The sequence below is a fragment of the Chanos chanos genome, chromosome 16 (assembly GCF_902362185.1).
Source record: "Chanos chanos chromosome 16, fChaCha1.1, whole genome shotgun sequence".
NCBI classification, from domain to species: Eukaryota; Metazoa; Chordata; class Actinopteri; order Gonorynchiformes; family Chanidae; genus Chanos; species Chanos chanos.
The window spans coordinates 5,769,552-5,796,757 of NC_044510.1; the positions used below are offsets into that span (position 1 = coordinate 5,769,552).

Genomic DNA, 27,206 nt, shown 5'->3' on the forward strand with positions numbered 1-27,206 from the left:
ATGGCGGAAGCTCACCAAGCTGTGGCCTTTCAGTTCACCATCACGCCGGAGGGCATCGACCTGCAGCTGTCTCACCAGGCTCTCTCTCAGATTTACCGCTCCGGCCTGCGGTCCTGGAAGAAACGCATCAGCAGGATCAAGGTCTGTTTATGTGTGTGTGTGTGTCTTTATGTATCTTTGTGTGTCTGTCAGTACGTGTGGGTGTTTTATTTGTCAAAATGAGAGTTGTTTGTCCTTCGTGTTTATGTCTTTAACTTCTTTTCAAACAATCCGACATCCAGATGTAAACACCCCAGATCAGACAGCATCTAGCTCACGGGAAATATTGGTTTCTGTTTTTTTTTTTTTTTGTTTTTTTTTGTTTTTTTTTCCCCTGCCTCTCAGGAAAGAAATAAACTGATCTTTCTGTGTAATGAGGTCATTTTTTTCAGAATTCGCGCAGATTGTAGCGTGAGTTTTGCTCTGAAATTCAGGATTTTTGCCTGGGTCTGTAAAATGAACCCATACCTACGGCTCCGGGAAGACAAAAAAAAAAAATCGAAAACTTGGTCACACTGTGACTGGGTTATTTTAGCAAACATTTCGTAGGACTTGGTGTCGTTACTAGGAACTGAACGCAGGTTTTTCTTGTTTCGTAGAATGCAGATTGCTTGCCTCCAGTGAATTATTCTCTACACGGGACAGTTTGGAGCAGGGTTTCCGCTCCTTCATTATCTTGTCAATATCTCACTAACTCTCAAATCCTCTCCTCTTTTTTTTTTCTTTCCACAATCCTTATTCAGATCTTTTTGGTAACGCAACACTTTAATTGAAATAGGGGAGATGGCTTGCTTTAGTTGTGCTTATTAACACAGTAAAATACCACATACATTAAAATCCCATAACATCTTAATGTGACTGTGAATGGCATATTCAAACAAAATATTGCAATTTAACACAGTGCTTTTTCAGATATCAAATTTTCAATCAACCTTTTACCTAAACTGCAGTAAATGGATTCGTTTAAACACAGTAGCTGAAGCACTCAGGCGACATTGGAATTTACTTTCCTGTGAGCAAAGGATCTGAAAGTAAAGGGGTAAACAAACATGTTTACTCTCAAATAGGAGTTAGAAAGACTCCTTTTATGAATTTCATATCATCCCCCACGGTTCTCTACCCAAATGATGGTGTCATTGATTAAATGACCATTGTTAAAAAAAAATGATAAAGTATGAGCAGTTAGCTGCTTCAATGTGTTAGTTACATTCAGGTTTCAGAAGGAACATATTAATTAGCATTTTTCTTTCATCTGTGTATGTATGTATGTGTGTGTTTGAGAGAGATAGAGAGAGAAAACACAGCAATGTGTAGTCTCACTGATCCTCCCTGTGTTTTTCTCACCACACAGAACCGAGTCATAAAGGGTGTGTACCCTGCCAGCCCTTCTTCATGGCTGTTCGTCGTCATAGCGATCCTAGCTATCATGTACACGCAGTCGGACCCTTCCATGGGACTTATCGCTAGGATACAGGAACACCTGCCGCTCAGGTAACTCTCTCAGCCTGCAGTTGGTCTATCACCGCGGGGCATGTCGAAACAAGAACCTCCAGTCAGCGCCACATCCACCCTGTTAAGGCTTCTTTTGACTTACATTGACTTCATTTAAATGATGTTTCCGAAACACGTGAAACGTTGTTCACGGCAGAGGCTCTCATTGCGCTCGGCTGGTTCAAGGACAGCACAGTTTGGCATCCATGTAACTGTGTGAAATTCTGTGCATTCTGTCAAGTGAGGGTGGAGTGTGTGTGTGTGTGTGTAGCAAAAATAGCAGAAGTTCCAAAATTAAGCTTTGTGGTACCTTTCTTGATGCAATGTGTACTTCCTCTGAGCTATGGTTTTTCAATTGTATCCAAAAAAAAAACAACACAAACCCAAAAACCAAAAAAGATCAGAGAGGGCAAAAAAAAAGTTGGGTCCCTTGCTAACACTGCACTCTGAAGAATGACGGGGCAAACACATGCCATTTGGTTACTCATACATGAGGAATGCGCCGGTGTGTTTTCATGTACTAGAGTACTTGTTATTGTGCAGTAGGAACTGGTAGACAGGGACAAACCAATCATTCTCTCTCTCTCACTCTCTCTCTTCCTTCTTCTCTCTCTCTCTTTCTCTCAGTCTGTCTATCTCTCTCAGTGCTCAGGGCCAGACCATGGTGTCTGCTTTGGTGTTCAGTACCCTCCTGTGGCTCTCTCTCATTCTCACGCTGAGGTTCTGTCTGAAGCTCCTGCTCTCTTACCACCGCTGGATGTTTGAACAGCATGGCCGGATCTCTGCCAAAACCAAAGTCTGGGTGGTCAGTACCACGCCATATCATCATCATCATCATCATCATCATCCTCATCATCATCATCACCACCACCGTGTTCATCATTTCTGTTACATAAACTTTTGTCAAAGACTGTTATGAATGTGTGTGCCAAAAAAAAAGATAGAGCCATCTGAGGCCTGTATTCACGGGGATGTTTTTGTTGTGTGTTTTTTTTTTTTTTTTTTAAGTGTTGACTGAGAAACAATGCGGTGAATGAAATTATAACAGTAATCATTTCCTTAAGTATGGCTAAATCATCAAGAACCTCTAAGTGTTCATGCTAGAACATGAAGATGGAGAGTACATTTTTAGCGGTTACAATTGGTTGTGCTTCAAGTAAAAAAGATGGATAAACCAGTTTTCTCTCTGTCCGTCCCTGCTCTTTATCTTTGCTCTGCTTCTGTCTTCCTGCTCCTCTCATCCATCTCTCTCTCTCTCTCTCTCTCTCTCTCTCTCTCTCTCTCTCTCTCTCTCTCTCTCTCTCTCTCTCTCTCTCTGCCATGCCAGAGTCTGGTGAGGCTTCTGTCCAGCAGAAAGCCTTTACTTTATAGTTATCAGACCTCACTGCCACACCTCCCAGTCCCAGCCATTACAGACACACTGGAAAGGGTGAGTCAGTTCAGACTGTCTGTGTGTGTGTGTGTGTGTGTGTGTGTGTGTGTGTGCACGTGTGCGTGTGTGTGTAGCACGTTGGGCGTTTTCCTTTGGTTCATGGTACGACCGTTAATTTCACTTGAGTACTTGAGAAAAACATTTGTTATGTAATTTAAAGAATGACTGTTCAGTTTTAATTTAGCTGTAGCTAACATAAATTATACTGAATGATCCATGTTAAATATGAATGTGAGGGAACAGATACATACTTACTTGAAAGAATTATACTTTTATTTCATTTTATTATTATTATTATTATTATTTTATCTTTTTGTTGGTCTCTGTTTTGCCAGAGGATGGTGATCTTGGCTTGGCAGGCAGGAAGACCAGTTGAAACACTGCCAATAACCAAATTCATATTTCTCTCTCTCTCTGTATATCTCTCACACACACACTCTCTTAGTACCTGGAGTCTGTTCGGCCGTTGCTGAGTGCTGCTGACTTTGAGCGGATGACGGGATTGGCTGCTGAGTTTGAGAGAGGCCTGGGGAACCGTCTCCAGCGATACCTCAAACTGAAGGCCCTGTGGGCCACCAACTACGTCAGTATACACACATTCTCTTATACACACTCAGTGTACACACGCTCTCCTATATATATATATATACACACTCAGAGTACACACACTCTCCTATATATACACACTCAGTATACACACGCTCTCCTATATACACAGTCAGTGTACACACGCTCTCCTATATACACAGTCAGTGTACACACGTTCTCTTATATACACTCAGTATACACACGGTCTCCTATATATACACAGTCAGTGTACACACGCTCTCCTATATATATATACACACTCAGAGTACACACACTCTCCTATATATACACACTCAGTATACACACGCTCTCCTATATACACAGTCAGTGTACACACGCTCTCTTATATACACTCAGTATACACACGCTCTCCTATATATATACAAACTCAGTATACACGCACTCTCCTATATACACACTCAGTATACACACCCTCTCTTATATACACTCAGTATACACACGCTCTCCTATATATATACAAACTCAGTATACACGCACTCTCCTATATACACACTCAGTATACACGCACTCTCCTATATACACACTCAGTATACACACCCTCTCCTATATATACACACTCAGTGTACACACGCTCTCCTATATATACACACTCAGTGTACACATGCTCTCTTATATACACTCAGTATACACACGCTCTCCTATATATATACACACTCAGTATACACACGCTCTCCTATATATATACACACTCAGTATACACACGCTCTCCTATATATACACACTCAGTGTACACACGTTCTCTTATATACACACTCAGCGTACACACGCTCTCCTATATATACACACTCAGTGTACACACGCTCTCCTATATATATACACACTCAGTATACACACGCTCTCCTATATATATACACACTCAGTATACACACGCTCTCCTATATATACACACTCAGTGTACACACGTTCTCTTATATACACACTCAGCGTACACACGCTCTCCTATATATACACACTCAGTGTACACACGTTCTCCTATATATACGCTCTCAGTGTACACACGCTCTCCTATATATACACACTCAGTGTACATGCGCTCTCCTATATATACACACTTAGTGTACACACGCTCTCTTATATACACTCAGTATACACACGCTCTCCTATATATATACACAGTCAGTGTACACACGCTCTCCTGTATATATACACAGTCAGTGTACACACGCTCTCCTATATATACACACTCAGTGTACACGCGCTCTCCTATATATACACACTCAGTATACACACGCTCTCCTATATATATACACTCAGTGTAAACACACTCTCCTATATACACTTAGTGGCCAGTTTATTAGGAACAGCTCTTTACTAAGAGGTCGGACCCCTCATTGCATCCGTGATGGGAGATAATAATGTAATGGTATTATGCAGTTGCTGCAGAATGCGCAGTGCTACATTCACACTGTGAAGTCTCATCCCACGTACGCTTTACTGGTCTGAGGACTGAGGACTGCACGGGCCACTCCGGTGAAGTGTTTCTGGAACAACACTGAGACAGTGTGTGTTTAGTGACATGGTGCATTTACCCTGCTTGTAGTGCCTGAGTGACGGCAGGTAAATTGTACCCGTGAAGGAGTTCGTCTAGTCGGCAACAGTGTTCGGAGGTGCTGTGGTATTTAATCCTTACTCATCTTCGGCGTGCCAGGAAAATGTTCTATCCAACATTACACAGCTAGGCAGGACGGGTCAGTGGACTCATTCTTACATCAGATCCTGACTCTGCCACCAGCAGAATGCAACAGGAACGGGGATTTTTCGACCGATCTTCTGCTCTCTGCAGCAGCTTCTTCTGTGTAAACTCAAGGCATTGTCATACATGATCGGCCCAGCAGCGTGGCTGTTTCAGATACTGGAACCAGTGCGTCTAGCACCAACACTGGTACCACCCTCAGACTGTCTCACATCACTCGTTTTGCCCATACAGACGTTCAGTTGAACCATGACTGGATCCCTCGATGCTCATATGCATGCTTTGTATGGTAACACACATCTATGAGACTCACTGTCTGTGGGAGTGATCTGTTTGCATGGTGGTATAAGTAATAACCTGGCCACTGAGTGCACAAAACTAATCATGTTAATATCTAACATCTCTTCCAGTCCCCATGCAGTCGTCAGTCTTAAAACCAAGACGCTTTTCTGAACTATGATCCTGTTGCATCACACACACACACACACACGGAGCTGAACAGTGTACATATGTGTTAGTCGTAGTACCAGTGTTTACCATGTTAGTACATGGTTCCATTTGACCTTTCTGTGAACTCAGCTTTAGTGTTTGATTACTGGGTTTCATTGCATTCTTTATGACAGTTGTAGTTTCATAAACAGTGAAGTCATACCGTTCAATGACATTTTTAAGGCATTTTATTAGCCTTTCCATGTCTCCATCCACTTATGTCTCTCTCGCTCTCTCTCTATCTCTCTCGTTTTGTGCGTGTTGCACAGGTGAGTGACTGGTGGGAAGAGTACATCTACCTGAGGGGGCGTGGCCCAATCATGGTCAACAGCAACTATTATGGCATGGTATGACCCTTATCCACAATTCCCTTTTCTCTTTCCCATCACCTTATCTTACTGTGTAATCACTCAGAGTCTTCTTTTTGTCTTTCAAATGTTCATTTTCTCAAAATTGTTTTCCTGTCTTAATACTGTACTCTAATACATCCCACTCAGGAACTGTGCAGTTTTAATGTCAGTTGTTTCCTTTTTTTTTTTTTTTTTTTTTTTAAAACATCCACTTAAACAAAATGTTTAAACTGAAAATCTTCCACAAACGGCCGGTGCCTTCTGTTATGTGATTATGTTGCCGTTCGTAAGGCAGCATGGTTTCCACCTCTATAAATTCTGCTACGTCTCATCTGAATTTTCTCTTATTTTTGGAATAGTCCACTCTTTGCCGTATCTCTCCCTGTGCCCCCCCCCCTCTTTTTTTTTTTCTTTTGCGCTATCATGTGAAATTCCAGAACTAAAGAGTTTGAAGCTGGGGTGCTTAACACTACAGAAAAACAGGTTCATCAGCCATCTTTCTCTCCCCCCCTCACCTCTTTCTTTCTCCTTTTCCATCTTTCTCTCACTCTCGCCTTGACCCAAGGCGCACAAAGGCCCAGGAGCCCACTCTTAAGTGTTTTGGCTGCGTAACAGGCAGTTACATTTTTTGAGTCGAATGTGTCCTCAGGATTTCCTGTATGTGACGCCTACGCCGATCCAAGCAGCCAGGGCGGGCAACACCATCACCGCGCTCCTGCTTTACCGACGGAAACTGAACAGAGAGGAGCTCAAACCGGTAAGTCCTGCTCCTCAAGCCTCCCTTTTTTTTTTTAAGTACTCCTCTGTTTTGGAATGTAGGTTTGGGCAGTCCTTCCCTCATACCCGGGAGGGGGTGGGGTGGGGATGGGGGGTGGTGGCGGCAGTGGCAGCGGTAGTGGTGGGTTTGAGGGAGGGGGGGGGGGGGGCAGCCTGGTTAGCATTTGGTTTTACAGCTTATCAAAAGCAGCTGAAAAACTTGGCTGTGTTTTTATCATACCCTGTGATCACACTGAACAGACAGTCTCTTAAAACTGCCTGAATATTACATTAGACAAGCTTGTTCGTCGCTAAGTCGCTGCATTAAATAAAATCTCTTTAGCTGTTTACTTGAAACATAGCAACCTTGAAGATTGGACTAGCACTTCTTATACAGCCTTACCAAATGTTTTTTTGTGTGTTTTTTTTGTGGTCATTCAGCTGGAGCTTTCAGTCAGAGTAATTTACTATCTGTGTTTAGAGGTCACACACTTCAAGTAGCCCTCGGGTTTTAAGTGCTTTCTCCAGGGGCATCGTAGCAGCGATTGAAGGCTACAACCTTTGACATTCCACTTATTAGGCCAACTCTCTTACCACGACACCAGTAACCAGCCCCAGTTTCTGTATCACTTTCTGAAGTGGACTGTGCTGCAGGGTGCTTTTTGAACCAGTGAGGAAGTTGGGGGTTTTTTTGTTTTGTTTTTTTGTTTTTGTTATTTTTTTTTGCATGGTAGGACCTGCAGATATCACACAAAGCCACTCTTCATGGTTTTATTCAGTTTATGTAATATCAAATACCAAGAAGTGCAGCTTAATCAAATCAAGTACAGTAAAGTGCAGCTATAATGTTACACAAATGTCAGGGGCTCGCAGAGGAGGGGAGAGGAACAATCCACAATTCGTTTTTCCTTCATTTCGTAAATCAAACTGAAACAGTTCTGCAGGGGATTTTGAAATAACGCTTTTCATGGATGTGACTGCATTTTTGTTAAATACACCAACAACGTATGCCTGTTTTTAAAGGCACTCTGACATCGTCATAGGAACGCGCCCTGTATTTGTCTTTTGTAACACTGACAGTGAAAAATCATATGACAATCAGTGTGATGTTGTTTCCATTGATTTGACCCTTACCCTGTGGAATATCGTCCATTTCGCAATGCGCACCTTAATTACGACCCCAAACAGAACATTCCATTATGAACAAATGTTGATTACTGTTACACCCTAACAGCAGGAACAGTAATATTTGTTTTACTACTTGGATTTCCCCCCCCCCCCTTGACATGCCCGTCCCCACTGTGTAAACACCTGATATGAATCAAGCTCACATTATGTTACATAAAACTTATGAGTCACTCTTGCATATTTAATCTTGGCCACTCACCACAACTCATCCAAGCTCTATAAAAGACCTGCACTGATGTTTGTTTTTCTGCTTGTCTGATTCCTTTGTGACCCTTAAATTTGTTTTTCTGTGATACAAGACACCTCCAGCCTCAGATGACCCCATTTGAATACATACCAGACTCAGCATCTCCACCTCCATCATAAAGACATTCCTTAGCCGGTGGCAACTGTGTTGTTTCTGTGTTAGACCAGAAATGTGCTCTACTGTTGGTTGAAAAACAGTGTTAAAAGTCAAAACCTGCTTTGTTCCCCGCTCTCTCTCTCTCTCTCTCTCTCTCTCTCTCTCTCTCTCTCTCTCTCTCTCTCTCTGTCTCTCTGTCTCTCTGTCTCTCTCTCTCTCTCTCTCTCTCTCTCTCTCTCTGTCTCTCTCTCTCTCTCTCTCTCTCTCTCTCTCTCTCTCTCTCTCTCTCTCTCTCTCTCTGTCTCGCTCACTCTGGCTCTGTCTCAGACTCGGGTTCCTGGCACTGTTATTCCTCTGTGTTCTGCCCAATGGGAGCGCATGTTTAACACCACACGCACACCTGGAGAAGAGACTGGTAGAATACACACACCTCTTCTCTTGATATACCGAGTGAACAGCACACACTTCTCCCATTTGACATCATACATGTCTGCGCTTGTGTGTTTACTCTCTCTCTCTCTCTCTCTCTCTCTCTCTCTCTCTCTCTCTCTCTCTCTCTCTCTCTCAGATGTGTTGCAGCATTGGCAGGACAGCGAGTTCGTAGCAGTGTATCACCGCGGCAGGTATTTCAGGCTGTGGGTGTACCGGGCCGGTCGTCTGCTCTCCCCCAGGGAGATCCAATTCCAGATTCAGAGGATCCTGGATGATCCATCACCCCCGCAACCGGGAGAGGAAAAACTTGGGGCACTGACAGCAGGAAACAGGTAAAGGCGGATCACGTGGCTTCGGTTGTGTTTCTTGAGGGTTGCAGCGGTATACCGGTTTCACAGAATGCCATGGTATGAAAACTGATGGTTATCACACCACGTATAGTTGCTTGTTACCGATACTGAAAAAAAATGCAACGGAACAGAAGATGTCACCTGTGCAAGCGCATCTCCTTTCCTCCCTAACTGCCTGTCAGACTCGGCAACTCAGTGCCACACACACACACACACACATGCAAGCAGAGAGTATGGCAGAGAGAGGCAAGACTGATATCACCAATCTATGTCCTCCAAAAAAAGAAACGAAATCCAGAAGCGTGGGATTACTTTGGACATCCCCAAAAAACGGACATGCAGTTGTCCTTGAGGACGGATACCCAGTTTGGAAAAAAAACGTTGTCGGCAACGAAAATGTCACGTTTTGCACACGCTGCAGGAGTACGTTCTCGGTCGTGCACGGTGGAAATGCCGACCAAAAAGACGGTCAAACATAAGCGGTGGCTACAAGTGGGAAGCAGCACTGTTACGACCTACTTTCAGCGGGGCAAGCTCTCGGTGACAGATTCAGTTGTGATTCAAAGGTACAAAAATGCAACTATTTTTGCACTTTTCACTTGCTCCCGCAGTTTCATTGCAAAAAAAAAAAAAAAAAAACCGATTAAGGGCATCGCAACCTGAAAAGCTGCCGCGAAATCAGACGTTTTAGGCCGCAACAATCCCATAAAAGGCCCGCGAAATCCTGGAGGGACTGAGATATGTATCTAAAAACTGGATTAGAGATATTGGAGATTAGCTAAAAACTTGATGTATCTCTAAATCAACACAGGAAAGTAACACTCCAGACAACCGACAGTAGGTGTCACCAAATTCCCACTCCTGTAGTCTCACAAATCATTGTCCTAAAAATCCTGACATTAGTAATCCCAAACCACTAGATGGTGATAGAGAGCCACCTCTTACCACTATACGTATACGTTAGAATATTACAGGCACTAGCGGCTTTAGATCTCATTGGCTGGCTGCAGGTTGTTCAGTTCTGGGAATTTGACATTTAATTGTGTTCTTATGCAACAGGAAAATGAAAAATATCTCTGTTTGTAAGAAGACTGGTTGAAAAAAGGACAACACACAGCCTCAGTGTAGCCTTTAAACCCTAACCCTAGCCCCTAAACAAAAAAGAAAAACAGCAGAAATTCAGCTGTGTAGTCTTTAACATTTTAGTTACGGAGCTGTTTCAATGCTGTTCCAAATGTAGTACTGCACATCCTGATCTTTCCCGAACCATTGTGTTCTGGGAGTTAGGGTGCTGGAGACTCACCAAATCTGTCAAAGGAGAGTCGATGCTATCAAGGTTTGGAAATTCCGGGTTGCGATTGGAGGATGCATGGTTGAAGGAGCCTCAAAGCTTTATGACTTTTGTCTTAACAATAGCCATTATCAAAACGTGAAAAAATGATATTCCAGGCGATATTGGCTTAAAATGAAAGGCACTCAACAATGAAAGTGCCAGACAATTTAGTGAAATGCTTCGAAGAGTCACCCAGAACAAAACATCAAACTTTGCATTGTAGGCAGATGAAATTTTAATTGAATTACAGGCACTTACAGAGACTCGATGTAATAATTGTTAATATAATCGTGATCACAGTAAAACCCAGAGTTCCCAAGCTAATTTAGTAGTTTGCTGTTATGAAATGAATAATACTTCATAAGTTTTTTGTTTTGTTTTGTTTTTTCCCCTCATAACAAAACTAGATACTATGGACAATGACAAACTTCACGTCCCTACTTATCAAAACATGGGTTGGTAGATGTGAAACTTTGTGCTCTAAATTGGTGTCTGAGGAAGGCAAAGACTGAGACTGGTGTTTGTTTGCTTGTCTTACTTCTCTTCATTTTGGCATTTTGCCCCCTTTTTTTTCCCCAGCCAATTTAGTTGTCACCAGCAGTCGTGCACTCGCTTTGGTTCCATGCCAGTAACACAGTCTGGGTCTACTGTGTGAACTTGGTGAAAGACTGTAGATCATGAGCAACAAAACCCTGCGGACACGAGGAGGAAAGCGCAACCATGCCAATGGCCTGTCCATCTCTGTTCCAAGACCCCTATAGTTAGAACCTAACCTGGGGAAAGTATCTAATCTAAAGTTCTAGAATGGTTGAAGAGTTCTCCAGAGGAGGTGCTTCAGATCATGAGGGTTTTGAATCATGAGTTATGAGGTCATTTGAATGCACTGAGTGGTCCAGTCCAGTCTCCATTGTGCCAAAGGAGGATGATCCTTTCGGGATCTGGATGAATTTCTGGAAGGTAAATGTGTATGGTGCCCAGACACCTACAACAAGCAACTCGGCAGACGGCAACATCAACATCTTGTATTAAAGCAGGAGACGTTACTTCACCAGAGTGCATAAGGCGGTTTTTCATCCTAAAGAAAACAAAATAAGAAGTGTGAAAAGCACCTCTCTGCGTAACATTCGTCATGAATTGTGGCGGAGTGGTTTACGAAAGCACAGGAAATGACTATGAGACGCCATGCGTGCCTGTGTGTGCATGCAAGGAGATGTGCAAAGGTTCGACCGTCCAGAGTCACACAATCTTCAAACGCTGATGCAGAATTCAGACGTCTGCCCTGTTCATCAGATGAACAGATCATTATAACGTATGACACTGGAATTGCACGACCCGATAGTGACGTCGTCATTGTTTTATTATGTTGTGCTAAAGTTATATTTCTCATGAAGAAATTCGGATCCAGGTCAGGACGGAACAGTGTTATACGTTGTGTAAAAGGTTAAAACAGGAAACGGTGTGTGTCTTTGTAGCACTGTTTGCACAAAGTGTTAGGGTACAGGTTTTTATAATATTATCACACTGCCAGTGTTTGTAGATCAGTTTATAGATAAACAGTTAGATGTTTGTGCAGCACTGAACTCTTGGTTTGTTCCTCATGTCTTGGTCTTCTGAATCACTTTCCTTCTATAGCTCACTGCTTGACATACAGGCCAACCACACGCTACCTTGTGGCAAAGCCAATTTTACATTTCCTGCTTCCGGCTTCCCTCTCTCTCTTGTGTAAGGTCACAAGTATAAGTTACATTTTGTTCTCTTTATCAATCTCTGTCTTGTCTTTTTTTTTTTTTTTTTTTCCTTTGACAACACTCTGCACGAGACTGTGTGGGTTTGTTTTGTTTTTTTGTTTTTTTGCTGTTGTTTGAGAACAGAGGACTGTTACACTTTGGTCCAAATGCTGTGAAGTTAATTTAGAGATACCTAATAAATGTAACAGTCATTGTGTACAGTGTGTGAGTGCTTGTTTTTTTTTTTTTTAATGAGTAGCCGTATACCATGTTAAGCAGTGAATGAAGCCAGAGTAATGCCAAACAGATCATTTCTGGGACAGCTGCCCAGGAGTATGTTCAGAGGTTTCAAAGAGGAAGTATGTATTTTGACCACTGTAACAGGCGAAATACTAAACACACAGAAAATACTCAATGATTTTTGGCAGTTCAATTCAGTTTTAAGATTTGTAGCTGACTTGTCGTGTGTGTGTGTGTATACACACACACACACAGTTTATAGTATTAAAAAAAAAGAATCCCAGACCTTAAATGGATGTGGAAGTGATTGTTTTGGCAGATATTTTTGGCAACTATGAGTTCTTTGGGTTTTTTTGGATTTTTTTTTTGTTGCTTGGTTTTCCCAAGTAATGTTGTTTTCTCTTTCTCAGAGTACCATGGGCTCATGTACGGAAACAGCACTTCAGCTCGGGGGTGAACAAACGTTCGCTCGACTGCATCGAGAAAGCTGCTTTCTTCGTCACTCTCGACGATGAAGAAGAGGGCATGATGGGAGAGGACCCCGCCGGGAATTTGGACCGTTACGCCAAATCCATCTTGCATGGGAAATGCTACGATAGGTGAGAGCTTGGCTGCAGGGGCGGAGCTGTTGTATGTTGGTGTTGGATGTGTCTAGTTTAATGGGTTTTTTTTTTTTTGTTGTTTATTTTGCTTCGTTTGTTTCTTTTTTTTATCCCTCCGGCCCTATTGTCCTCTAAAGTGAGAGTTAAACAGACTGAACTCTGGGCCTACAGAAGACTAAAGCGGAATAACCCACCCAAATGGCTCAGCATCCTGATTAAAGTAAACAGTTTCCCATGGAACCTGCACCACAATTGCACACATTTCCTGCCTATGAGTTATATCCCAGTAGGAACTCACCAGGGGAATCACTTGTCATACATAGATGTGAGGATTTTACAGGCGTGTGTGACCTGTGAAGCAGCCAAAAACAAAAGCAAAAATTGGGTCATCAGGGTAATACAGAGAGAGAGAGAAATATTCACTTCGCAAACAAAGAGACTGAAAGATTAACAAGATGGAGATTGCTTACCACCTCGAATATGCTCAAAATCCTATGTTGCAGACAGCTGTATAAAACACCTGTACTTCTCAAATCAGCTGTGTTCTGTCAGATATGTTGTTGTCCCAGTAATGTTAAGATAATCTGTTTTTCTCTTCATGTCCAACTGGGCCTGATTCTCTCTTTAGCTTCTCTGTGTGTTTTTGAGAGAATGTGGCTAAAATTCACAAGAACCATAAAAACGGCCACACACATATAATTCAGGGATTAGTACAAGCCTTTTTCAAACCAGAGGTATTTCTATTTAAACGTTCAGGTCACCAGTCTTAAATTTAGCAGTTCTTTTTCGTTGCACGAGGACATAGTGTGCTTTTCTTGACTTGTCTACTTTTCGTTTTTTCTCGACGTTTAAGAGAGAGTTCCCACTTGCAGATGCTCAGGGCTATTCTGACACGCATGACGTTAAATCGTCTGTATGACCTCTCACGTGTAATATTTCATTAGACTCATATTTTTTTCCCCCCCGCATGTTTTCTTGTTCAGTACCATTGCATGACTTTCGTTTCGTAAGTACAAATGGATCTCCAACTTAATCTAAAAGACCGTTCCTTCTGGTGCAGTCCTTTTGTCCTCTTCGTGTAAACCGCAAATGAAAACAAAATCAGCAATTGTCGTGTGTGTGTGTGTGAAGGGGAAATTTGCAGTGGAAGAAATATGACTTTTTGTCCGAAAGTCAGTGAATTCAGTGTTTTGGAAAATATTGCTGGGGGATCGTGTCAGTTGAGATCAGGATTCTTCATGCCAGACAATGTGTACATTTGTATAATTCCTCCAATTCAATCCATTCGTTCTGTTACATCTTTTTGTATTTTCTGTGAATGAATGAACTGTTTGATGTGAGATGCTGTTGTGTACCCCACTCTGCGTTTGAGCTACTCCTTTTGGAACTTGTGCCTGTGCTCGCTCAACTGTTGTCATTTTCATTTGACTTCTCATCATCAATGAACTTCTTTTTTTTTTTCTTCTTCTTCTTCTTCACTGCCCGCGGCCACTGCTGGTATTTATCACACGCTTGTTGAACCCTAGACACTGCTGTGCAAGAACAAACCCATGCGGGTAATCATTTCTCAGACACTGGGACCAGCAAACCTGGTGCCTAAAGATCATACCACACAAGTCGCCATGGCTCCGTACTTGGGTCCACTTAACAGTAAGTGGGTTCCTCGGTGACCGTTGCTGTGTTTCATACGGCGAGCGAAAGGGTCATGTGAATTCAACTCGCTGTTTATAGCACTGATCCATTTTTTTTTTTTTTTTTGAACAAAGCGGTGTAAACCATTAAGCTTTGTGTCACAGTGGATCAGTGGTTTTGCTCCACTCATTAAAAACATCAGGCATCACCAACCCTGCGATGGTGATCAGCATTTTTGCCTCCAGTGTCTGTGTTTGCACCTCGTTAATAGGCGCATGTGGGTATTTATTTTTTTGATTTATGTAACGTAATACGTAATTTAGTACAAAACTGACATCTCAAATGATGGTAGTACCACTTATGTTCTTTTGATAAGCCGAGTAAAATCAACCTTTTTCAGGTCCCTTGAGAAATTGCTTTGAGACAAAAAACCACTTGATGTCGTTAGACCTCATTTGACCTGTATTTGGCATTTCTTTTACTTTATAATCGTTTATAGGTGATTTTGTGTGTGTGTTTTGCATAGTTATTGTTTGCATTAAGTATAAAAAAGAGTTAATCCAGCATTTCTGTTATTTGTTTAGCTCACAACTTGTTTCCCCTTTTCTGTCCCTTTTTCTGTCTGTCTGTCTGTCTGTCTGTCTGTCTGGGTGTCACATGCTGTCTCTCTCATTCACTTACATGTGCAACTACTGAAAGTACGCAGTAGATAGCAGGAAAATACTGGACACCAACCTCACTGATGTAAACTCACACTCACACCGAAATAACTTTGACACTGGGCTTCTCTCTCTCTCTCTCTCTCTCCCCCCCCCCCCCTCTCTCTTCTCAGGTGGTTTGATAAGTCCTTCTCTGTGGTGATTTATAAAAATGGGAAGAGCGGGCTGAATGCGGAACACTCCTGGGCCGACGCTCCAACTGTCGCTCACTTATGGGAGGTATGACGAACAGCGTGTAAACATCTCACCCTCTTTTTGTTTTTTTTGTTTTTTTTGTTTTGGTTTTGTTTTTGTTTTAAACAACAGACCGGCCCAGTTTGCAGTCCCCACCTCCCCCTGACTGCTTTATGTGGATCTACAGGTTAGGAACGCGCAGAGACAAAAAAAAAAAGCACTGTGTGGTTTTAAATATGTCAGAAAGAGTGTTGTGAAGTGTTGCTCAATTAGACCAAAGTATGTTATTACGTGAGAGGAATTAGGGGGTGTCGGGATACTCCAAAGTAGAGTGGAGAAAAAGGGGGGAAAAAAATCATTTCAAAAGCGTGAATGTTTATTGTTGTTGAGGAAACGAAGGGAATACGACGTCTCAGTTGTGATATGCGTAGAGCTACAGTGCTGTAGGGACCCAGGAATAAACGTTTCTGTGCAATCATTAGTGTCTGTGTCATGGCTCATTACACATTATAAGTGATGTATATATCATCATAGTTATACCTTTGATGCGTTTAGTTAGACTTATACAGATGGCTCGTAGTGTGTGTTATCCACGGCCGCATAGAAATGTTGAATAGACTTTATTCAGCTGAACGTTGATCACAGCAATTGCTGTCCAGTTCTTGACCAGAGGTTAATCTGGTGAATGACTTATTTCCTCTTTCATAGCAAAGGCAGGGAAGTGTTTCTATATTAGGCGTTATATCACAAATCCATGTGTAGGAGTTTGCACACGCAGGGCCAGAGTTTCCACACGGGGGGCGGAGTTTGCACAAAGAGCTAGATTTTGTACACAGAGTTTTATTTAAGTAAGCCGCCCTCTCTAGAGCTACTGAGTGTTTCACTACAACCACATACATCATGATTGTGTCAGGGCTTTGAAGAATTTTGAGATAAGCCTTTCAATAAAGGTCAGAAGTTTCCTGACGCTTGCGAGTGAATAATAGCCTTTCTCTGATCTGTCGGGTTTCTATTGTCTCACAGACCACACGTGACCTTTTGGCGTCTTGCTAGTTGGCGGACTGCGCGGTTGGATCGTAACTTTTGTGTCGTTCTCTGTGTGTCGGTACTGCACTGGTCACTCTGAATCTCCAGGGTCTCTGGGACAAAAGAAATGTCCAGACTCAAAGTTTTGTTATTGTATGTGATGTTAGTGACCCCTCCCTCTCTCTCTCTCGCTCTCTCTCTCTTGTGCCCCCCCCCATCAGTTCACCCTAGCCACAGATGCATTTCAGTTGGGCTACACTACAGATGGAAACTGTAAGGGGGATGTGGAGCGCTCTCTTCCTCCACCTCAGCGCCTCGCTTGGGACGTCGCGACAGAGGTACTGCTCAGCACAAACACGCGACACGAAAACCCCCTACATTCCCACACCCCCACACCCCACCCCCCTTTCCATTCCGCAGTGGTTTTTGTCTTTTTTTTTTTTTTTCTTTCTTTCTTTTTTTTTGAGTAATGGGCCTCCAGTCCATTAGCAGAGGTGCACTTCCTTTGTGACAGATAAACTCTATTTGGTTGGTTCACATCCCTACACGTCTTCTTCCTCTTCTTCTTCTTCTTCTTCTTCCTCATTAAGGATACTGTTTCTTTACAGGCTGACTAAACCGCGTTTTGGGAGCATGGAAATGTCTTTTTAGACATCTGAGATTGATTGTCTGTTTGCTAACTCAGCTTTTTCCTTTGTTTTTCTTCCTGACTTACACGTTCCCTGTCTTTTTCTCTTTCTCTCTCTCTCTCTCTCTCTCTCTCTCTCTCTCTCTCTCTCTCTCTCTCTCTCTCTCTCTCTCTCTCTCCCTCCCTCCCTCTCTCTCCCAAAACACTTTTACACACTCATTATCAGATGATGTACCTGTGTAAAGGTAGTTTATTTTGTTTTGTTTTTTTTTTGTTTTTGTTTTTTTTTTTAAAGAGGCCGTGAGATCTGGATTGTACCAATCCGTATGGGAGCTCTAGGGAGATTCCTGTTGCTAATGGAATGGCAGAGGCAGCGTTAAACAATATAAACCATCATTGTGTGTGGAGCTTGGGAAATTCCAGTGCTCAACTAGATAATGTAGAAAAAAAAAAAGAAAAAAAAGCAACAGAACGGATCAGGAAGTGTATAGGATTTGGGTGGTGTGCCTGGGGTAGTCCCACAGGGGTTTCCCCATTCCAGTTGTGATAAAGTGAAAGTATTTGCTGGTTGTGTGCAGGTGTGGATGTGTATTTTGTGGGGTGTGTTTGTGTGTGTCTGGGGGGAAAAAAAAAAAAATTCCTCCTGCGGTCAAGATGCAGAGCCAATTGCGTCAGTCATTCATATTTTTTGTTCTTTTAAATGACGTGCAACAGGAATTCGGAGCACTGCTAGAAGACACTAAATGACCAATATTATAAGTCCATATGTGCTGCCTTTTAATCAACTGCTCATTCCTTATATGTGGACTTTTTGGAGAAAGTCAAAACACAAATATTGGGTTTTTGGACATTTAACAAAGTGTAGTTTGACAGCTAAAGCAGATAAATCAAACGTACATCAGTCAAATATGGTGGTTGTCTGATGTAATCCTTCACTATGGACTGCTTTTTCAATAATTCAGTTAATTGGCCTGTTGAACAACTTAAAAGTCTTGAAAACTTGCATCCTAATAAATATTCAACCAGCATCCATCTCATCTTTGCTCAGAGCCGCTGACCAGTATTTTCTACTTGTGTCTCTTTTTCCGCTCTCCCCTTTTTTTCCCCCTCAAGCATTGAGTCCTTTCCTGCATAGTTCACTGTGATAAAAGCATCAGTCTCTCTCTCTCTCTCTCTCTCTCTCTCTCTCTCTCTCTCTCTCTCCCCCCCTGTCTCTCTCTCTCCCCCACGCTTCCTCTCTCTCTTTCTCTTTCTCTTTCTCTCTCTCCACCACTCTCTCTCTCTCCCTCACTCTCTCTTTTAAAAAGAGAAGAATCACTAGCACAACCTTTCTTGACTCGGTGCCATGAGAAAATGTTTGCCCTTCCCCCCAGAGCAATGCACCGTGGAAAAACTGTGGTAAAAGAAATTGCCCCTTTTTATAATCAGTAACTGCTCAAAGCTTGTTTAGCAGCAGTGATTGTAACTCATTGCTTGCCTGTAGTTTTTGATCAAGGTTTCGGACTGGCCCTTTCCTTAAAGCAGAGCGACAGCAGCCAGCGTAGGTTTTTGAGTGTACATGGAGACAACATCTAGTTTGTGTTTAGGTCAGGGAACTGACTGGACTGTTGAATGGCTTTTTGTTTTTCGTTTGTTTCGGGCATTCTCATGTCGACTTCACGGTTTGTGTGAGATTCTTTGGCCTTGCTTCATGACCCAGTTACAGGAACAGAGAGCCTAATATTTGAGAATTTTCTGTTCTCCAGAGGAGAATTTGTGTATCTCCTCTAGGACTGAGTACCGTTCAAAAATGTTCAATATCAGTACCAGTACCAATACTTTGACTTGGCTTCCAGTTCCTCAACGATACTTTTTTTTTTTTTTTTTTTTTGATACAAATTTTATAAAATCCGTTTTAACAAAAAGAAAGTTACATTACACGTCATGGTCCAAATCTTTAGTTTTATTTTTCAGCTCCTTGGCATTTTTACCGACTCAAAGCAGTTTCATAACATAAAAATGTAAACCGATTTACCACAACTTGAAGTTGTCCGTTAACACAATATCATTGAATAAAAATATCCACGGAGTTTCTGGTGATCGTGTGTATTGCTTATCGTTAGCAAAACTAGTCTGTTAGCTGTTGTTGTTGTGGCAACAAAAGACGCTCTCAACTGCTTTTTGGAACAAATGCTGCCTAACTGAACACGCCCTTAGCCATTTTTCCACCTAGCATGCGACATGCACTGTAGTCAAGCCTCTCAATACAACATACACACACGTGAGCCCGTCTCTGGGCGTAACGTAGTCTTTTTCCTGCATGACTCTGCAACGCGTTCGTGTAACGTTACGGTAGACAGCCGATCACCAGCATTATTTAATTCTTGATATAAGCGTGCTGCATGCTTATTGGCGCACTGACGCTAACAAGATTCACTCCTTAGGTATCGAAATTTGGTACAGAATGACTAGGCATTTTTCAATACTCTATAGTATTGAAGCAATTCGGTTGGAGCCATAAAAATATCGAAGTTCGGTACCTAGCCCTAATCCCCTCAGCGATGACAAGTGTCCATGCCCTGAGGGAGAAAACCATCCCATGTCCACATTAGTACCACTTGATCAGTGGAGGGAGGTTCTGGAATGATATGTTTGATTACTTATTATGTTACAGCACCCATGTCATCCAAAAAGTGCTATATCTGATCGAACACTACATTCTTAGGGACCCAAGTAGGGAGTTTTGTGTAAACACTTTTTTTTTTTTTTTTTTTTTTTTTTTCAATTGAACGTTTTCCTCCTGATATTGTATCCTCTTTTTGCACAGCACTTTCCCTGTTTTGGAATCATGAACACGGACTTTAGTTGAGCTTAGAGAGACACACAGCTCATCCAGATGTTGTTCTAGCATTTTTTTGTAAATGCCCTGATGAGTTTTACTGCTTACTCATAGCGATTTTGACAGGACACCCAGGCCATGTCAGATTCACCACTGTCCTTGATGTTCTTCATTTGTCGTCCTTGGCTCTGACAGGTTGAGGTGATGAGCCTTTGTTTTAGCTTATTTAACCCTTTACAGACTACTAAGTTTCAACCATTCATTTCCAGAGGTTTTCATGAATTTCTTTTCGGTGTAGCATGATTTGTTTCCAGAAACCTGTCTTTTTTAACTTAACTCTTGATTGGCCCAATAACACTTGACTGTTTACTAAAGTATTCAAAAGCTGGCCATAACTGCCCCCATAATTGGTTTGATATTGTCTGGGGAGGAAAGCACATTTGCACACACAGTGATGCCACATTTGATTACATCTGACTCCACAGAAATGGAAGAAATATAGTACTTGGGTCATATTCTTTCTTTCTTTCTCTCTCTCTCTCTCTCTCTCTCTCTCTCTGAGGCTTCTTCCATATGCTACTCTAGAACTAAGGAAAAAAAAAGATGCGATTAAAAATTGAAATGTTGCTTATGTTAAGTGGTTGACATTGCACCAAGGACAGTAAAGTAAAAAAGGAAGATGATCATATAGTCATGGTCTTTACTCCCTCTCTCCTTCTCCTTTTCCATCTTCCTCTCTCTCCCAACCGCACCTCTGTGCATTTGTCCCAGGTCCAGACACAGATTGTGGAGTCCCTGACTGTTGCACAGACACTGGCTGATGATGTGGACTGCCATGTTTTCCCCTTCAGAGATTTTGGCAAAGGGCGGATTAAGAAGCTGAAGATTAGCCCAGATGCCTTCATTCAAATCGCCCTGCAGCTGGCTTATTACCGGGTATGACATCTTTTACTTAACGTTGTCAGCAGCGGTGTTGGTGTTGGTGTTGGCGTTAGTATTATCATTGGAAGCAAGTGATTGTTGTTGCAGAGCCAGGCTGCTCCAGTACGTTGGCTGGTTTCCATTGCTTCGGGTCTCAGTCTTTTGATGTTTAGTCTTCAGTAAAATGAATTAACAGAATATTTGTGGAAGTTGGACCACAAGCTAGGTGTGGATGAAGTGGGCAGATGTAAATACCATGTGATTATCAAGTATGTATGAGACATGTAACTTGCCGAACCAGTTTGGTTTTTTTTTAGCCTTTGCAAAGTTACAAAGACAGATGAATGATTGACCAATTTTTATTTATTTATTTATTTAAATTATTGGGGAACACCTGAGCAGGGAAACTGGCAACTGGGGACAAAGGGTATTGTTTTTAGAGAAATGTATTTGGGCAGACCTTCTGCCACATTTGTTATTATTGTTGTTGTTGTTGTTGTTGTTCGTCAGAATAGTATTAGGGAGTTTACTCTTGGCACTATTGTGGTAGACTGGTCTCACACCTACAGAAGTAGTAGTCACAGAAGTATTATTATTATTATATTTAATACATCGTTGTTAGTGGCAATTATGTACTAAGCACACTTTCCCTTTTTTTGCCCCCCATCGTGACTCTTCCTTGAGTTGCTTGTTCTTTTTGGATCATGGAGTTCTTACCAGTCTTCTGGGAGATCCAGGATCTTGTGAAGGGTCTGTCCACTTCAAAGCAGCCTTGCTTTGACAAGGGTTGGGTGCATTGTGTGTTATAGGCAGGCATCCCAGGTGTTTGTTCATTCCTTGGGAACGGCTGCTCAGGGCTCCGATGACTACTGGGGTGACATGGGCCTTCACATTCCAGCTCTTTTGCAGTTCAAGTTGTAAGTCCTGGTATTTGCTGGGGGTTTTTTTTTCCTGCTCCAGACAACATTCTTGTTCTCTGGAATTGTGAGGTTGATGATTAATGCTCTTCTGGTTTCCCAGTCAATCACCATAATGTCTGGCTACCCTGTGCGGAACTTCGATTCTCATTTCCTTGTCTTACAGCATTTTCACCATGTCATTCTCTATCTCAGGTTCAGGTTTAGGCAGCCATGGTCTCCCATTCAGTGGGATTTGGTAGTGCTCACAGTTGGCCCTATTCACCTTTCCCCCAATGTAGTTGTGCCTCTTCAAGTCGGTGTTGGTGTTGATGAGAGCTTCTGTTGATGCCTTGAAACAAGCCTCCCTCATCCATCTGTGTGCCTCTTCCACATCGGTTTGTTCCTTTACCTGGCATCAGAACTGCTCATTGCACTGTCTTCTCCGTCCATGTCCTGATGGTGACATTTGGTCTGTCCTCCAGTCCTCGGCTCCTTTATCTCATCTCTTGTACGCTTCCCCCGTGTGGACGGCTCGGATGACTGCATCCCGGTCTTGCTTCGGTGACCGCACGCGCTACGCTGGGCACGAGTTCCTCTGCTCTGATGGTTATAGTTTGGAGGCCTCCACCTCCTTGGTCCCAGGTCGGGCGAAAGGAGGCGGATGTCTGCCGAGGGATGGAGGGCTCCGTACGTGGTCGTCAGTCTCCTCGTCGTTCAGTCAAGTCCCTGCAGCTCTTCCACAGCCCATCTTATGATTCCTCCAGTAGAGCTTAATATTGGGAAGGGCATACTTGTTGTCATTCCTGACATCTACATCCTTGATGTATCCTTCATCAAGTTTCATTCCACAAGTACTGGTAATCTCACCATGCTTGATGACAAGCTTAGCACATTTGTCTAGTCCACACTTCATCTTGATGCCGTCTGAGAAGGTCTTCAATGTGTGGATCAGGAAGTTGAGTTCATCTGCTTATCTTCTATACAGCGACATTGGGTGTCGTATCTTCCAGACTTCAGCTTGTTTCCTAGACCTGATCTCTTGAGTGCTTGGCTTAAGGGCTGAGTCCACACAGAACACAGTACTGGGGAGAGAGTCCCAGCTTGGGATATGCCAATTTCAGGTCCCTGCCACTCTGTGTCATTTGGGTGCTCCAGGATGTTATGCATCTCTCAATTAGCCATGGTTTTTTTTTGTGTTGATTTTGTGCAGTTTTAGTGCCTCTGTGATCCAGGAGCGTTATGTACTGTCATAGGCCTTCCGGTAGTTAATTCACACCATTGCAGTTTTTGTTTTACACATAGGGAGATCTTTATTATATATATTAGTAATAGTTATCCCACTTCTCTGTCATCATACTTTTTTTTTTTTTTTAACCTCCATTGTCATTTTTTTCTGCTGTTTTGGAGATAAGATCTGAGGTTATCAGTTCATTATTATGGTGGTAATGCAAACAATACGAAAACGGAAAGTAATTTGACTGCCTCACAACTGATCTGTCTGGTTGTGATCAGTGAGTAGCATAGACAGGCATGTCCTGGGAAGTCTGGAAGCCACTGAGTCCACTGTGGTCATGGCCACTGTCCAAGGCACAACAATGGTGTGGAAATCTGACACTAGGGAGGTTTTACTTCAACATCACAGCTGTGCCTTTGCTGTCCGTAAGAAGCTGACACACACAGTGGAAATTTTGAGTTCTACACATAATGCAGTTTTTGTTTTTTATGTGTGACCTCCAGACAGTGTGATACGTTTCCTAATGTGCACTCATTCCAATATGCAGCAGGACCATTCAGGTATGATTTTGATTTTAAAATGTTTCCCAGAGGTCTGAAATATACTTGCGGCGGTAGCCAGCGGAAAGGGCCAGCATTACCTGCCGGCACACAAGTGGTCTACTTCATGTGACAAACAACACATTGGTGTGACCTTTAACACAATATTTTGATTTATTGAATATTTCTGTTCATTTTACATAGCCTCGTATATTTCACAGATCTCGTTCTTGTAAAACATCCACTGTGTCCCTGTCTTCTAACTTAATACCGGTGAACGTCTCTGTGTGTATGTTTCTCTGCAGAGCATGTGCGATTCAGGGTTTCCGTTTGCCGGTAATTACGATTAATGAAAAACTTGCCAGTCAAAAAGAAGGCTATCCCTAAACAGTGCATTTGCGTTTTGACAGTGAAACAGCCTGGAGGAGGAGAGAGTGACACGGCTTATGCACATTGCAAGCTGCAGAGACGCATTCGACACGTTTAATTTCAAGTCGGCAGCAGAGGACTTTGCCATAATGTGAAAAAGGAGAGAATAAAATGTTACCTGCTAGCCTACAGGCTACATTTGATGCCATGTAGGCCTAACCTTTTTTTTTGTAGACAGGCTACAGATGTTACAGGTTGCGGATGTCTCGTAATAGCCTACATTTTAACGGCTCGTGTTGAGGTTTTGCTCAATCGTTACTGCTCGTTTGTCTTAATCATTACAGTTCATCAACTAGTCAGATTCATCTGAGGCCATTGTCTTTCTTTGTCACCCTAAGTGTACACTATATATGCGTTTGTAACATAGACTGTTATTGAAACCTGACTGGTAAGTTTCAGATTTGTCTGGTAAAATAAATTGTTTCCGGGACACCAGACCAGCAAGAAAAAATCCTAGCAGAAACCCTGGTGCAATTGTCAGTAGACCCCTCTCGCCGTAGCAGAACGAATAGGAAGGCCTGTGGGAGGAGTAGAGCGAGGGGAAATTGGCCAGTAGTTAACTGATCGCAGATGGCATTCATCTCTCTGACGGATAAATAAATGAATTAAAATTAAAAATGCGAAATGGGTTGTCCACAATACTTTGGCAGCCGTTCTGGAAAAAAACATTCTGGAAAAGCTGTGTGGAAAGCACTCAGCTATTACCACTCTCTCACACTCTCTCTCTCTCTCTCTCTCTCTCTCTCTCTCTCTCTTTCTCTTTGGTTCAGGACCGGGGTGGGTTCTGTCTGACCTATGAGGCCTCAATGACACGTTTGTTTCGAGAGGGTCGTACAGAAACAGTACGTTCGTGTTCCAATGAGAGTTGTGCGTTTGTCCTTGCTTTGGAGGGAGGACAGGTACTGTATATAGACACAGACACATACATACATTCTGGTTCTGGTTCTGGGCAGAGCTGACCACCACTCCACATTCCCAGGAACCAGAGCAGTGCAGAAAGCTTTTCCGATTGGCAGCTGAGAGGCACCAAAACCTCTACCGATTGGCTATGACCGGGTCTGGCATTGATAGACACCTCTTCTGCCTATATGTGGTCTCCAAATACCTGGGGGTGGAGTCACCTTTCCTCAAAGAGGTGAGTTTGGTTGGTCAAAATAGGAAATGCTCATCTGGTTGACAGAATTACCTTATTTTACTCAGTTTGATACGGTTTATTCAGTTACACAGATGTAGATCATATTACTAATGATATTTTAGTTGTGCAGTGCCAAATTGTAATGGAGTTCTGTTTTAGATTTGTTCAGTCTTAATGGACTGTGTCAGTTGTTTAGGGATTTAAATTGGTCTTGCCAGCGTTTGCCATTCACCTCCCATAATGCAGCAGCAAGGGCTGACATGAAATATAAAGTAGTTTGTTTGTCGAATTGTTTTTAGGTCTTATCAGAGCCTTGGCGTCTCTCAACTTCTCAGACTCCCGTTCAGCAAATGGAGCTCTTTGACCTGGTCAACCATCCCGAGTACATTTCTCTAGGCGGAGGCTTTGGCCCGGTGAGACACACACACACACACACAAAATACACTTGGCCATATGTTTCATATTTGGTAAGCAAGTATTAAGATTTTTATGACGGGCGTGGGCTGAAGTAGTCTTGTTGTTCCTATCTGAAATATCCCTAGTCTTGGTTTTTAAAAAAAAAAAAAGAAGAAGAAGAAGAAGAAACAAACAAAAAAAAAGTAATATCCCTTTATTTATTGAGACACTTGTTTCTCAGAGGCATTATATTTAAAATACCGCTTTTGTTTACACTCCCTCTGTCTCTTTCTCTGCTTCGCGAAACCCTAGCACGCTCACCTTTTGGCCTTTGCTCTTACAAGAGGAGGGAGAGAGAGAGGTATAGAAAGGGAAAGAGAAAGGAGATGATACAAACAGTTCGAGCGCGTGATTGCAGCGTGATGGATGTGATTTTAGACAGCTGTCTCTTGGCACGTTGCACTAGTTCTTAGATCCCTGCTGTAGTTACACTGCTGGCTATTATCTTGTTTTGAAAGAGCTTACGCTTCCTCAGGCTCTGGTTGAGACTTCATGTAATGAACATTAAGTCGTGAGGAATGTCATCTCTTTCTTTTTGCGTGACCGTGTGTGTGTGTGTGTGTGTGTGTTCGTCTGTCCGCCCGTGTGTGTGTGTGTGTGTGTGTGTTAGGTGGCAGATGATGGTTATGGTGTATCCTACATCATCGTGGGAGAGAACATGATCAACTTTCATGTTTCCTGCAAACAGTCTTGCCCCGAGACGGTAAGTACACAATGTGAAAAGGGAGAGGGATGACAATGGTGCAGAAGTGATCACCATCTAACTGTTAGTTGGATAGACAATAGATAAAGAATCTGACTCCCAAGTGAGCTCCGTGCCCTTTCAGATAGGCTCTCAGCTTTGGTCTCTGTTAAAGTAGACGTCTGTAAGGATTGGTCAGTGGCGGGGAGCTATTGCACGAATATGCAGCCAATTAGTCGCAAGAAGTTCTTAGTGGGTGTTTTTAATGTGTTTTCTGAGTTTGATAAAATCTGATTTATTATGGTGGTAATGTACAGCTATGGAGAGCAAATAATGGGAGGGGGGCGGCGGCGGGGGCGTGGCACGCTCACGCTGTGAGCAGTGAATTTGACCTCTGCATTTAACCCATCCTTACATACCAGTAGTGAGCACACACAACCACTAGAGGCAGGAGCAGTGGGCAGCACGCCTGCGTTGGGAGGGGAGGGGGGTGGGGGGTTAAGCGCCTTGCCCAAGGGCACTGCGGCCGTGAACGTTGCCCTGCCGGTCCTGGGAATCAAAATGTAAATGCATGCCAGGGAAAAGCTGTTAGTCATTGCAGGAAGTGGATGTACTTCTCCATTCCACTCATCAACTCTCTCTCTCACTCTGTCTTTGACTCTCATTCTCTCTTTGTTTCTCTCTCTCTCTCGCTCTCTCTCTCTCTCTCTCTCTCAGGGCTCTCGTAAATTTGGCTCTCAGATCCGACAGGCCATGCTAGACATGATGACCCTGCTCAGTTCTGTGCAGTTGGGGACAGCTGGAGTCCAAACAGCGAAACCCGACAAGAAGAAGCTATGA

At 42.8% G+C, this 27,206-nt stretch overlaps 1 protein-coding gene across 1 annotated transcript; it reads left to right on the forward strand.

Moving 5' to 3' along the window:
- On the forward strand, positions 1-27,206 carry cpt1a2b (carnitine palmitoyltransferase 1A2b). Its single transcript, XM_030793916.1, has 18 exons — positions 1-141; positions 1,391-1,530; positions 2,158-2,335; positions 2,858-2,959; positions 3,408-3,545; positions 6,023-6,100; positions 6,753-6,860; positions 8,718-8,805; positions 8,959-9,154; positions 12,883-13,071; positions 15,539-15,644; positions 16,847-16,963; positions 20,843-21,007; positions 24,864-24,992; positions 25,073-25,228; positions 25,528-25,641; positions 26,295-26,387; positions 27,084-27,206. Exons 1-18 carry the CDS (start codon positions 1-3, stop codon positions 27,204-27,206), a joined length of 2,361 nt encoding a protein of 786 aa, XP_030649776.1.